This window comes from Dipodomys merriami, unplaced genomic scaffold, assembly GCF_024711535.1.
Source record: "Dipodomys merriami isolate MVZ:Mamm:240054 unplaced genomic scaffold, mDipMer1.0.p SCAF_10, whole genome shotgun sequence".
NCBI lineage: Eukaryota > Metazoa > Chordata > Mammalia > Rodentia > Heteromyidae > Dipodomys > Dipodomys merriami.
In genome coordinates, this window is record NW_027202271.1 from 30081765 (window position 1) to 30095441 (window position 13677).

General features: G+C 40.1%; 2 protein-coding genes across 2 annotated transcripts in view; both read left to right on the plus strand.

Moving 5' to 3' along the window:
• Positions 1-6251: 6251 nt before the first annotated feature.
• The window catches only part of Myrfl (myelin regulatory factor like), a 111673-nt gene continuing 104247 nt past the window's right edge, over positions 6252-13677 (plus strand). The window contains exon 1 of the mRNA XM_070036765.1: positions 6252-6447. Within this exon, the coding sequence (XP_069892866.1) occupies positions 6402-6447 (46 nt within the window). The 5' untranslated portion in view covers positions 6252-6401. The remainder of the gene's footprint in view (positions 6448-13677) is intronic.
• Hus1b (HUS1 checkpoint clamp component B) lies at positions 9351-10380 on the plus strand. Its single transcript, XM_070036779.1, has one exon. The coding sequence runs from the start codon at positions 9351-9353 to the stop codon at positions 10185-10187; it is 837 nt and encodes a 278-aa protein (XP_069892880.1). The 3' UTR covers positions 10188-10380.

The window sequence follows — 13677 nt, forward strand, 5'->3', positions numbered from 1 at the left end:
ATAAGGCAGAAAAGTACTAGAAGTATGACTCAAGTAGTAGAGCATCTGCTTTGCAGATATGAGTCCCAGAGTTCAATCCCCAGTACAGAAAAAAAATAGTACAATTTTCTATTTCAACAGACAAGTCTCTTTTTGATATGTAGACAGACTCGGTAACGTCTAATTTTTTTCAACTTTCAGATGTTTCCTACCTACATATGCATATTTCTGAAATAAAAAAGACCTTCTTGCTTTTTGTTTCAAGTATTTTTCCCTGTCATCTTAATCACTGTATGTTGATTATAGATTATTAAATTATAAAGGAGATAAGGTTGTTTTCCTGTCACAATGCTGTTATATGTATGTACTTGTTTAAATGTTATTGGTTTATCTCCTTATACATGGCTAAAAGTAAAATACAGGTCAAGATATTGGCTAGATGACTCCAGACAATTTGAACCAGTTTATATTCACAGCAGCAGTATGTGAGGGAACTAGTCTTCTAAAGTTGATTTTTTTTCAGACCTGTTCATGTTTGATTAACCATAGCTGTAGAAGTTCGTCAGCAGATTTGATGGGAACTCACATCAAAAAGGATCTTTGTGGATGGTACAATAGAAATCGTCATTATTATAACCAGCTCAGGATCTGAAATGGAACATGAAAAGAATTTTGAACCTAGAATTTTATGTCCAGGTAGATAGTAGTTCTAATATTAGGGCATTAAAAAAAAAATACTGTCAGGGCTTTAGAAAAATTTCTACAAAAATTTCAAGACACATTTGGAGAAATCAAAAGTGAGACAGAGATAATGTGAGTGATCAAGTAGAGAAATTAGGATAAAAGTGATAAATTTGCTAGGTTGTCTTGTAAAAAGATATTTAGACTGGGTTAAAATGTGCTTATCCACAAAACATAAGGTTATGGAAAGGTTGGAATTAAGAGTAGAAAAAAGATATAAAGGAAACATCAGAAGTAAACTGGTGTGATTACATTCTTAGACTAGTAGCTGGGTCCTGGTGGCTCAAGTCTGTAATCCTAGCTATTCAGAAGCCAGCCAGGCAGGCAGGAAAGTCTTGAGAGTCTTACCTTCAATTACGACCCCTCTCCCTCCCCACCACCAATACACACATACCAGAAATGGATCTGTGGCTCATGTGATAGAGTGCTAGCTTGGGATAGTGCCCAGGCTGTGAAGTTAAGCACCAGGACTGGTGCATGTGCATGTACACATGCACACACACAAAAAAGCGCTGTTAAGTGTAGTCATTCCATAATGCTACAAATTAGATTCATGAAGAAACGTAATAATAGATGTAATAGGTATAAAAATTGGATTTCTTACACAACAAAACAAAAATACCTTAAATGTTAAATTTTAGAACGCTGGGATTTGAACCCAGCATCTCATGATTGCTAGGTAGGTACTCTGCCACTTTAGCCTTGCCTTCAATCTTTTTCTGTTTTAGCTATTTTTCAGGTGAAGTATCCTGCTTTTTGCCCAAGGCCAGCCTCAGACTGTGATGCCTATCTATGCCTCCTGTGTAGTTCCTTTGCATATTCATATTTTAAAAATGACAAGACAAGGGCTGGGAAGGTGGCTCAGTGGTAGAGCGCTTGCCTTGCATGCCTGGGACCCTGGGTTCGATTCCTCAGCACCACATAAGCAAAAAGAAAAAAGCCGGAAGTGGCGCTGTGGCTCAAGTGGTAGAGCGCTAGCCTTGAGCTGAAGAGCTGAGGGACAGCGCCCAGGCCTAGAGTTCAGGCCCCATGACCGGACCCCCCCCCCCAAAAAAATGACAAGACAAGGTACAGGTGGTAGGAAGAGTAGTCAGAGAAAGTTGGAGAGGAAGGCAGGTAGATCTTCATAAGATATCACTGGGAAGATGGAGTTTCCTGTGCAAGTCTCTACTTTCATTTGCTGGCTCTTAGCCTTTAAATACTAGTATCTCCAAAGCTTTGCCTGGAGATCTAAATATCCTTTAGATCATTCCATCTAGGTCAGTAGCTTTAAAAACTAAAAATTATTCATCACTCTCATCTCCAACAGTTATCTCATTCCTTCCAAGTCCAGAGTTTTCTGTTTGCCTATTCAGCCTCTCCACATGGGCATCACAACCTAACATGGTTGAATTCTCAACTCTGCTTGAGCAGAATTTAAAGGGTATTTTTGGATCCTCCATTGCATCGTCACCTATAGGCATTAGCAAATTCCACCAACTCTCAAAACATCTAACCCATTTCCACCATTACTACCGCTGCGCTACATTATAACTTTCCCCTTGGATTCCTGCAACAAGCGATTTTCTCATGTCCTTGTACCCTTTCTGTTTGCCTACAGATGTGAGCCTTACAAGTCACATAATGTCACTCAACATGATTAGAACCCTTCCATTGCTTCCTGTCACACTTAGTATAACAAAACAAAATTTTGATCATATTTTCCCAATGGTGATGGTTAACAGAGAAATAACTATAAAATCAGCTTTAAGAAACAGGTCATGAATATTAAAAAAAGAAATGAGGAGAATAAACTTGCCATAACAAGGTAGATAGGACACAACCTGCTTCAAGAGGAAGGACTATTTTTGAGTGCTTGACTCTACAGTTAGACATCTCAGCGACAGTCTCCATTGGAAGGAAGACTCCTGTCACCACCTCCAACTTTAACACTGCCACAGCTGCTCAGCTTTCACTTACTTAGAGTTTTCTAGGAAATGTCAGTCCCAAAACAAACCCAAACCAGAGCTAGATTACTATTCAAGAGAATGCATCCCCACTGAAGGTGTGCATAATGGAGATGTAAAGAGAATAAGAAATATGTTAATGATGTGAACAGCACAGTCAAGGAATTATTGGTAGCATTTGTGATTCATGGAGAGGGAGCATCTCCACTTAAATCCCACTGATCACATTTCATATCCTCAGATGGTTGTCCTGGACACTAACACAGGCATATTTTTCCATCCCATCAACTTCCTGTGAAATACCCCTTGCTTTCTTGGGACTCCACAGGGACTCCACATACACAACAGGTAGTTGTATGTTAGTTTCTTCCCCAGAGCAGCATCCTGAAGATCTGCAGTCCCAGCTAAGTTTTCACTTGTGTGCTGTTGTTTCCACATGAAGTTTTGGTTTAGTTTTCTGATTTTCATCTTGTTATGAAACGAGTTTTCAACTTTTATAAAAGAAAAGACTAAAATTAGTCTACATTTCAAACTTCTCTTGTAAAATTGGCTATTTTTGACAACACTAAGCCTGAATTACAAGACAACACTTGAATGAGTCTGGTTATGACACTTATAAGTAGAACCTGTGTTCATTGGCTTGTGTTGTGCCCCATCATCTCAGTTGTGTCCTTGATACCCACTTCCAGGTTCATCTGTCAAGTTATTAAATTGCTTGCATGGTTAACTTCTGTTTATTGACTCATTGTACCCTGGTTCCAAAAGCATGAGTTGAAACTATGAGTCTAACTGTATGCTTGATGGAACCATTTAGCTAGAAGCTAAAGGTTTCAGGCTTATTGCTATTTTATCTAAAGGCGTAAATCAAAAACTCTCAACTTGTCTTTGGTTTTTGCACCTACCCATGTACAGTCAGTAGGCAGTTCTTGATTATACATTGTATTATTTCAGACTTTGCTACTGCCTACCTAGATTCCTCCAATAGCTTCTTAACTGGTCCAACCAGTACCAGCAACATATTATAATCCATGCTTGTTATTGTACCATGCCCAGCATCCACCCAAACAGAAACTGTCAATAGATATACTTAGGATGAATATTCATGGAATCAAGTTACATTTAGTGTCTACACTTTCTCCTTCAGCCATTTTCCCATATTCTGTTTCACTGGATTAAGCACCATCTCCATACCTATGTTCATTCCCCTTCAAACGATTGCTCATACTTTTAAAGACATACTCACTAAGATGTCTGATGCCCGTTCTTTTTGGAACTTTGCCAGATCCTCCCAGATTAAATTAATCTTACCTTCCTGAATTCTTGCTGGAATATTTTCCTGAGATCTTATCTGTCTGCCTTGAGATAGTTCCTGTGTTTTCCCTTATACCTGGATTTGAGCTTATTTTTGCTTATGGAAGGCAAGAACCATTATTTTCTCATCTATTTTTTATTTCCTGTAGCTAGGAGACAGCTTCATAAAGTTGAAAAAAACAGAAAATTCATTCCATTAAACAACTCAATGGCATGTCCTAATGGATCTGGGGCCAGTGTATCCCTCAAAAGAGGCTTCAAAGCCTCCCCTACCCAAATAAATTTAGTTTGGTCATTTTCAAGGATCAATGTATTTGTTTAAAAAAATTTAAGCTCATATTTGGAAGTGTACTACATAGTTTTATGTACCAGTTTTAATGTGCTAATTTTTAAAAATTTTATTGTAAAGATGCTGTATAGATGGGTTACAGTTAAATGAGTAAGACAATGAGTACATTACTTGTTGATCATTGTTACCCCTTCCCTTGTTGTTGTCCCACTATCCTATCCCCTCACTGCGGGGAGCCGGGGCGACCGCAATTAGACGCTGCCCACTCCCTTGCAGCTTTGAGGTAAACAACTCCATATTAGGCAGTGCTTGGCAGGACGGTGGGTCCTGGGCTTTGCGCATGCGCGAGCCACGTAGAGTCCCCAGCCAATCCCGTGGCACCTGGTGACGGTAAAAGGCAGACGACCAATGATAAGACGACACGTGTTCCTATTCCCTATATAAGTGGCCATGTTTTTTGTGCGCGCTCTCTCGCACTCAAGCTCTCCTACAAGCAAGAAGGCTCTCCAATAAAGCGTGATCTGAGAAGACTCCTGGTGTGGTGGTTGTTCTTCCTCGCTGGCCGAGAAGGCGTTCACCGCACCTCACCACCTCCATTTCTTCCCACCACCCCGCCTAAAGTTGTAAAGTTCATTTCCAATATACAGTCCTGTGGGTATCATTGTTTAAATGTGTCCTTGTTTCAGCGTTTGTTATTCCCCTTCCCCTCCCCAGATTAGACAAATGTATATGCAAGATTCAGGGTATCAAAATCAAGTACAGAGACACCAGGGGATATGCCATAAGGGGAAGAACATACAAAGAAAACAAGAGATCACATAGTACATTTAAAACAATAGCAATAAAAGACCTTTTGTGTCCATATTTTGGGGTTCATTTCACTTAGCATCATCTTATATGGACGTAGGTACATAGCTTTTGAGCTTAATGTGCTCATTTTTTAATATTGAAACCATAGACAAACTCAGGAAGAAGGTAATTCTATATGAAAATGGGTCTAGACTTCTTAAAAAGTCTAAATTATGAACATCCCAGTAACTGAAGCAACAAGGGTACATTCCATATTTGAAAAAGCAGCGTATGGACGTTCATTGGATTCTTGGCTAGAAGACCAAAAAAAAAAGATGTTTTTTAAGAATGGTGGAAATTACATGTAAGATAATAGTATTAATACTGGATTTCTTTGGCATAACAATGGCAAAAAGTTGATATTTTAAGAGGAAAAAAGCAAGAGTATTAAAATTATAATGATTAGATGAAGTTATGAATATTTATTCTTATTTTTTGCAGGTTCATATTTTTTTTCAAGATATTAGGTTGGGAAAAAAGTGACTAGGAGGATCATTTAATTTTTTAAATTGCATTCTTAGTGTTGTTCAATAAATTACAGCTAAGTGATGAAAGCCCATTTATTTGGGCCTAGCTTCATATTTTGAAGTGAAAACAACTAGTGAGCCATATGTTCTGTTGTAAAAATTATTAAATTGATAATGCAGTCTTTGTTGCTTATAAGAGAGACTTTTCATGCTTCATTACACTTTTAAGGAAAATAAACTAGAGGAGGCAGAACAGGTATGTATTGAGGTAAGTTTTCACTAACTTTTCATTATCAGAGACTTTTTAAACTGCCTGCTCTTTTATCTAGAAAAGTGATTATATTCATTTGTCCCTTTTTTAGGTTAAAAAAGAACTACCTTTTCTTGATGGTGGCTAAATGGATCTAGTTGATAAAGGTAGAGATAGAAATAGATTGGTGTAAAGGACAAATAAGAGATAAGACTATACATTTATTACCCATTTATGTAATTACGTTTGTCACCAAGGACAAAGGTCCTTAAAACAAAGACAAAGTAGAAACAGTTCCCCACATTAAGACAGATTGATCTGCTACAACTTCCCTCTTCGTGAATTTTTAAAAATAGGGTTGCATAAACTTTTGGTTTTAGAATCACATTTGAGAACTTAACCATCTATCTGAAGGCATGTCGATGGCTGAAAATGTATTCCACTCCAATACCAAGATGATGAAGATTTTTCAAGAGCATTCATAGGCTTTGAGTTCAGAGGACAGCACTTTACTTCCTGAGGTTTGATAATCCTTGCTTTAAGAGCACATTTTACAGGGACAAAGAACCATGGATGTGGTGGGTGAAAATGAAGCCCTGCAGCAGTTCTTTGAAGGTAAGAGACCCACATGAAATTCCTACTTCTGGGACATATTACTGCGTACTATCATGGTTTCACCTTTTAGCATTTACCTAAACTCTATCAAAAGAAAGGCTATCATGGCTAGATAACTCTCAGGAAACTGGAAGTGTCACTTTGGTTCTTTGTTGGTAGCAAAAATGCTGGTGTGAGTGCTCATTTAAAAAAGTATAGCTCAGTTGATAAGTAATTAAGAAGCCCATGTATTTGTTAAGAATACTTGTTGGTAATAATTGATTGTATTCCTGTAAAGTTTTGTTCCTTCTAGTCTCCAATTTTTTTTTTTTTAAAGTCAGACTTGTCTTATCTCTAAAGTTATTGAGTATGGCATAAGAAAAACACGAGACTTTTACTTAAAACATTTTTATAGTATAATTAAATACAAAGCAGCCTAAAATTGCAAAGAAACACCTCCTTCTATGCCCTGTGCCTGCCTTTCTGATTTAAAAAAAAAACAAAACACTTAAAAAATGTGTAACTGGCTGGGCGCTGGTGGTTCACACCTGTAATCCTAGCTACTCAGGAGGCTGAATCTGAGGATCGCCGTTCAAAGCCAACCTGGGCAGGAAAGTCTGTGAGACTCTTATCTCAATAAAGCACCAAAAATCTGGAAATGGCTCTGTGGCTCAAGTGGTAGAGCACTAGCCTTGCGCTGAAATGCTGAGGAACAATGCTTAGGCCCAGAGTTCAAGCCCCACGACAGACAAAAAAAATGTGTAATGGAGTAATAATTTGCTTTGGAAGTTTAATAAATACATACATACATACATACATACGTACATAAATTTTCCCCCAAGGGCAAGGCACTCTAGGGCATGGCTACATAGGCTTACTTCCTTTTTTTTTGCCAGTCCTGGCGCTTTAACTCAGGGCTTGGGCACTGTCCATGAGTCCATGAGCTTCTTTTGCTCAAGGATAGCACTTGAGCCACAGTGCTACTTCTGGCTTTTTCTGTTCATATGGTACGGAAGGCTCACTCACTAAGCCACTTCCTTTTTTTTTTTTTTTTAAAGAGCCTAAAATGGCATTTTAGTTGCTCATATTCTGCTGGACTCATATTCTAATGGTGCTGTGTTGAAAATGTTAGCAGGAATTTGATCTCTGAGGCAACCTTTGAAATGTGCCACTGAGAGAGCCCACACCAGTGTGGTCTTTATGCCCCAGCTGAACCTTGCATGTGGGGGACAATGTGACTATAATTCCCCAGGTGTTTTCCAGGAGCAAGGAGACATGCTGAGGGTGCTTTAGGGCACAGTCAGCAGCACATAAAGGAAATTTCCTATGCTTAGTAAAAGTACTTGACAAATAACCAGTGTTTAAAAATTGAATGGAATTTATCAAACACTGAACAATACCAAACACTAAAGGATGAAAGGTCATAGCAAAAAAATTCAAAATCAGAAGGAATCAGTACTATGCAGTGTTGTTGCTGTTGTTTTGTGGTCTAGATTTTGTAGTGGCAAACAGGAGCATATGACTTAGGGAGTTGTCATATTTCCTAAAATCTGTTATTGGTTGCTGGTCTCAGGTGTGGTCCCAGATTCACTATCTTGAGCAAAAATTGAGCAAAGTGAACATGAGTATAAGAACAGCATAGCTTTATTGAAATAAATTTGTTTGGTTCAACTCATACCACTTTTAAATTGTCCAAGACACTATTCCTTTGGGGCCTTACAGCTCTCTTACTCAGGCATCTTTCCACTCTATGGAGTATATTCCCACTTTACTCTTTACTACAGAAAACTTCATAAAACTCTCATTACCTATGCATGTTTTACTCAGTTTTTGGCTCAAGATGCCCAAACTTGGAACAATATAACACACAGTAGTGCCTCATAATATGTTCCTTCAAGTTCTGCCTGAAACATTGGCCAAGTGAACATTGCCTACCTGGGACATGTTTGGCACATGCTAGCCACATTCAAGTTTGCTTGATTTTAGCTCATATGTAACTGTCATATGAACAGTATGTAATAAGCTTCAATCCATAATTGTATCTTAATGCTTTTAAAAAGAGAAACTCAATTTTTTTTTTCTGGGTCCAGTCGTGGGGCCTGAACTCTGGGCCTGGGCACTGTCCCTCAGCTCTTCAGCTAAAGGCTAGTGCTCTACACTTCAGCCACAGCGCCACTTCCGGCTTTTTTCTTTTTGCTTATGTGGTGCTGAGGAATCGAACCCAGGGCCTCATTCATGCAAGGCAAGCATTCTACCACTGAGCCACCTTCCCAGCCCCCAATTCATTTTTTATAAATGTGTCTCATTTCTTCCTGAGGAAGGTCTGAAACGTTAATCTGCATTTTCTGGAAGAGCTTAAAGTTAAATGGTTTGGTTCTTATACTATTTCTCTCTCATGTTTTCAGAGATGACTGTTGATACAAATTTGTAGCTTGTTGCAATACAGGGTATATTATATATCTATAGATCTTAATCTTATATAGTATATTACCTTAAATACCTTACGTCACCCCACACAAATTAAAAGGCACTAGTTATGGGAGAGATACTCTTATCTCCATGCTGTATAGAATATTTAGAAGTCTGTGCAGGGCTCTCCTTTTCGTAACTCAAGTAGCTGTAAGACCTTTTGTAAGGCAGCTCTGGAGAGGAGTTGAGGGTTGACAGACAGGATGGCTTCAGGCAAAAGCAGACCTGAAGGCAGATGATGCCAGGTGCAGGCCGTGCCAGCGGCAGGAAACAAAGCAAGAGGGAAGCATGGTGGGGACCGGAAAGACATACTGAGGGGACCGGAAGTGTGTACCAAGCAGCCCAGGAAGGCAGGCTGAGGGGACCGGAAGTGCCCGCTGAGGAGCGCGGAAAGGCGAGCTGTGTGCTTGGCGTGGCTCCTCGGAGAGCGCTGCCGCCACCGCCACCGTGTCACCATGCGGTTTCGTGCCAAGATCACCAGCAAGGACTTTATTGAGCTGTTCATCCAGGTGAGTGTCACCGTGGGGAGGCTGGCGAAGGTCTGCGTGCTCCGCGTGTCGGAAGACAAGCTGTGCTTCAGCCCCGCAGGCCCCATGGCCACCGGCGAGGCGCAGCTGTGGTGCGAGGTGCGGCGGGGCGTCTTCGGCCAGTTCCACATGCAGGGCGTGTCCCAGGAGCTCCGCGAGATCTATTTGGAGCTGAAGGCCGACCTGTGGTCCCGCGCGGCGAGGAGCGCGGGGAAAGCCACCTCGCTGAAGCTCCAGCTGACCAACAAGCACTGCCCCTGCCTCACGCTGTCGGTGGAGCTGTTGTCGGTGTCCGGCAGCGTCCGCAAGGCCGTCCACGATGTCCCGGTCCGCGTGCTTCCCATACGATGGTGGGCAGAGTGTCCCGAGCCCGTCATTCGTGCTCCGGAGATGAGCGTGTGTCTGCCTGCCTCGAAGACCCTGAAGAACATCGTGGAAAAGATGGCACACATGAGCAGTCACGTGCTGGTGGAAGCAAATTGGCACGGCAGCATGAACTTGAGTGTGGAGACGGATACCGTTTGTGTGCAAAGTCATTTTAACCATCTTGAAAATCCTTCCAAGCCTGCCCGGGATACACCTCGAGGAGACGAAGACGCAGAGCGCATGGTGCAAGTGCGGGTAGATAGTAGGAAGCTGCTGCAGTTTTTCGAGGGACAGCAGATCCATCCCACAAGCATCCTCTGCAATATTTTGAGCAACGCGCTTCATCTTGTGGTGGTTCATGAAAATGTCTCTCTTCACTATTTCATTCCTGCCGCGTAGAATTTCAACCAGCCTAGAGTTTCAAGAGAAGCTTAGACTCTTTCTAAAACTTTCCAGTCTCTGAGCTAATTGAGTTTAGAGTTTGTATGCTCAGTGGGTTTATGTGGGGTACATATTTCATTGTGACTTTCCTTTGCAAAATCATATTAAGAAACCAGTTGAAAAACAGTTGGACAGTTCATCCTTTTATTGACTTTGACAGTTAAAATGATTTTCTTATTGAATTTTTTTTAAAAAGAGGATTGTAATAATATGAGTAAAATACCTTTGAATCTTGAAAGAAGAAAAGCCCTAAACAATGCATTTTTCCTTATAAGAACTTTTGTTTTAAAGAATACTTGTGTTGACAGTTTCATCTTCAATTAAAGAAGTGTCTTGGCAGAACTCATGGCAAGGTTAATTTTTGTTTTGAACAATCACACTAAAATTCCAGCTCCTTGTACAAGTATGTGGGAAGTAGTTCTTAGAACTAAAAGCTGTTCAAGGCAGGAATCACCAGGAAGCTTTTGGGATCTCTGAGGTATAACAGCTTCTCCAGGAAGCTGCTATCAAGTAAACTTTGAACATTTCTTTGTCTTTCTTCTTAAGATGTAATTCTCCAGGGATTCAGGGAGGCAAACTATCTCTCCATAGCTGTATAGGAACGCCATGGTGGTCCTAATGTTCAGGAAAATGGGTCAAATGCTGAAGGCTCTGGAGCAGAAAAGCAGTGACAGAAGAGCTCAGCTCAGATAAAATTAGTCTATGAAAGTCATCAAGGGAACTGAGGTGAATTTGTTGAGTGGGACAGAGTTGTGGCTTGAAAGGTGCTTATACTGCATCAGTGTCTAGCAGTCTTAATAATATTTAATGAATGGATGAATGCACAAGGCAAAACATTATACTCTTCAAAATGTAATTGTAACTAGGTTTGGGACACCTAGCATGTTTAATGTAGGAAGAAGGAAACTTTGTCCATTCATAGAAGGTCCAATGAATAGAACAATGGAAGCTGAGACAAAGCATTGCCAGATAGTAGAAACACTATACATCTGTTGATTCTAATATTCCATGTGCTCTCAGACAATGGATTTGTTGGTGGGGAAACAGAGTAGAGGTGAAATATATAGAAGATAATTTTAAAGTTAACTCATTACAGATCACTTTCCCTAATTGACATAAGTGCATTTATACCTATAGTAAGCATTATAAAGTCTATGAAAAAAACATAAAGTTTATGTTGTAAAAGGGAAGTAAAATGTGGTATCAGAGAACATTTAAACGTCCCCCAGGGTAAATTTGATTGAAAGCCCAGTCTGGAATTTTAGACCCCCATCTCACGTCCAGTGTGTCTGAAATTACTTCAGAGAGGCAGGATTTTGTTTATCAGTTAAGCAGCTTCTATTCCTCTGTGGAAACAGTATAAGCTTTCCAAGAGACTGGGAACATGAACATACTGAAAACAAGTAGGGCCAGCTAAATCATGTAAGTGATTTAGGATTATTTGTACTCTGTGTGCATGTGCGTGCACACGTACCAGTCCTAGCATTTGAACACAGGGTCTGGGCACTGTTCCTGAGCTTTTTTGCTAAAGGCCAGCATTCTACCACTTGAGCCACAGATCCACTTTCAGCTTTTTGGTGATTATTTGGAGATACAAATCTTAAACACTTTCTTGCCAGGGCTTTGAACCATAATCCTCAGATCTCAGCCTCTTGAATAGCTAGAATTAGGGGCCTGAGACCTGGTGCCCAGTTTGTACATTTCTGTCTGTTGTGGGCAAGTGGTTAGAGACAATGTTATCTTGGCATGAAGCATCCAGAACAAATCCCCTTTCTTTCATGCTGGGGAATCCCAAGGTAAGAGAGATTTAATTATAATTTTAAATGTGCTATACTAAGCTCAAAGCTGACCTGAACACTGCAGTTAAAATCCACCAGGTTTATCACCATCTTTGGAACCCTGAAATGAAATCATCAAGATAATCCTCTGCAGAAGACATACCATCATCTTTGGTATTATTGATATTGTCACCATTGGACTTACTTTAGAGTTTCTGCAAGACTCTGTGGTGTCTTGGAAACTAAACATTTAGTATATGGGCATGGAAAATGTAGCTAACCCAGAAGAAAAGGTAGCCATTACCAGTAATTATTACAAGTAGTCATTAGTAAATCATCACTAGTCATTTGTTTAGTTTGATATTTGGGGTGTGTGTGTGTGTGTGTGTGTGTGTGTGTGTGTGTGTGTGTGTGTGTGTGTGTGTGTGTGTGTGTGTGTGTGTGTGTGTGTGTGCACGCTCATGCCCATGTGTGTGTGTGTGTGTGTGTGCACGCTCATGCCCATGTGTGTTTTTTGCTTGTTTTATGTTTTAAGACTGGTCTCACTAATATGTGTGTGTGTGTGTGTGTGTGTGTGTGCACGCTCATGCCCATGTGTGTTTTTTGCTTGTTTTATGTTTTAAGACTGGTCTCACTAATAGTCCAGAGTGGCCTTGAACATGAATCCTCCTGCTTCAACCTCCAGAGTGCTGGAAATTCAGGTATACACTAACATATCTAGTTTTATTTGTGTGCTTGTGTATGTTTAAAATGGGGTATTATTTACTGTTTAATGTAGGGTTTTTTTGTTTGCTACTACTGGGGTTTGAATTTAAGGCCTGCATGATGTCCTTTAGCATTTTTACTCAAAGGTGGTACTCTACTACTTTAGCCATGGCTCTACTTATTTCCTCTTTAGTAATGTACTTCTTTAGCCATAACTCTACTTATTTCCTCTTTAGTAATGAACTTTTTATGCAACATAGGGTGAACATCTCTTGGCATTAGTTATCCATGCTGATCTGCAACCAAGGTTCACAAATTATGATGTACAGGTCAAATCTGGCCAGTAGCCTGTTTTGGCTAGTGAAGTTTATATGAATACATTTAGTGCTATCGTGGCATAGTTGAGTGACTTCAACAGAGACCAGATGGCCTAAAAAACTAAACTACTTATTAGGGTTCTTTTAGAAAATATTTCCAACCTCATCCACAATCTAATTAGCACGTTATTGAGCATTTATTATGCATTATGCTCTGGATATGTAGTCCTAGGAATACAGTTTCTCAATCATGCTGAGTATGAATTCTGGCTCTGTCATTTACTACCTCTGAGACTAGGGACCAGTGAACCTTTGCATTTTTTTTTTTTTTTTTGCTAGTACTGGGGCTTGAACTCTGGGCCTGAGCACTGCCCCTGCTTCTTTTGCTCAAGGCTAGCATTCTACCACTTGAGCCACAGCTCCACTTCTGGGTTTTTCTGGGATTAATTGGAGATGAGACTCTCATAGGCTTCTTGCCCAGGCTGGCTTTGAACCACAATCCTCAGATCTCAGAAAGGATTACAGGTGTGAGCCACCAGTGTTCAGCTTGTGTAACTTTTTAAAAATTTTATAAAGTGGAAATCATCTAAAAAATTTGGTTATTAAATATGGCTTAGGTAGAGAGATCTGTAAATAGGTGTTATTGTG

Excerpts from the sequence above, each read along its gene's own strand:
- Hus1b (XM_070036779.1), top strand. The coding sequence starts at position 9,351 with ATGCGGTTTCGTGCCAAGATCACCAGCAAGGACTTTATTGAGCTGTTC.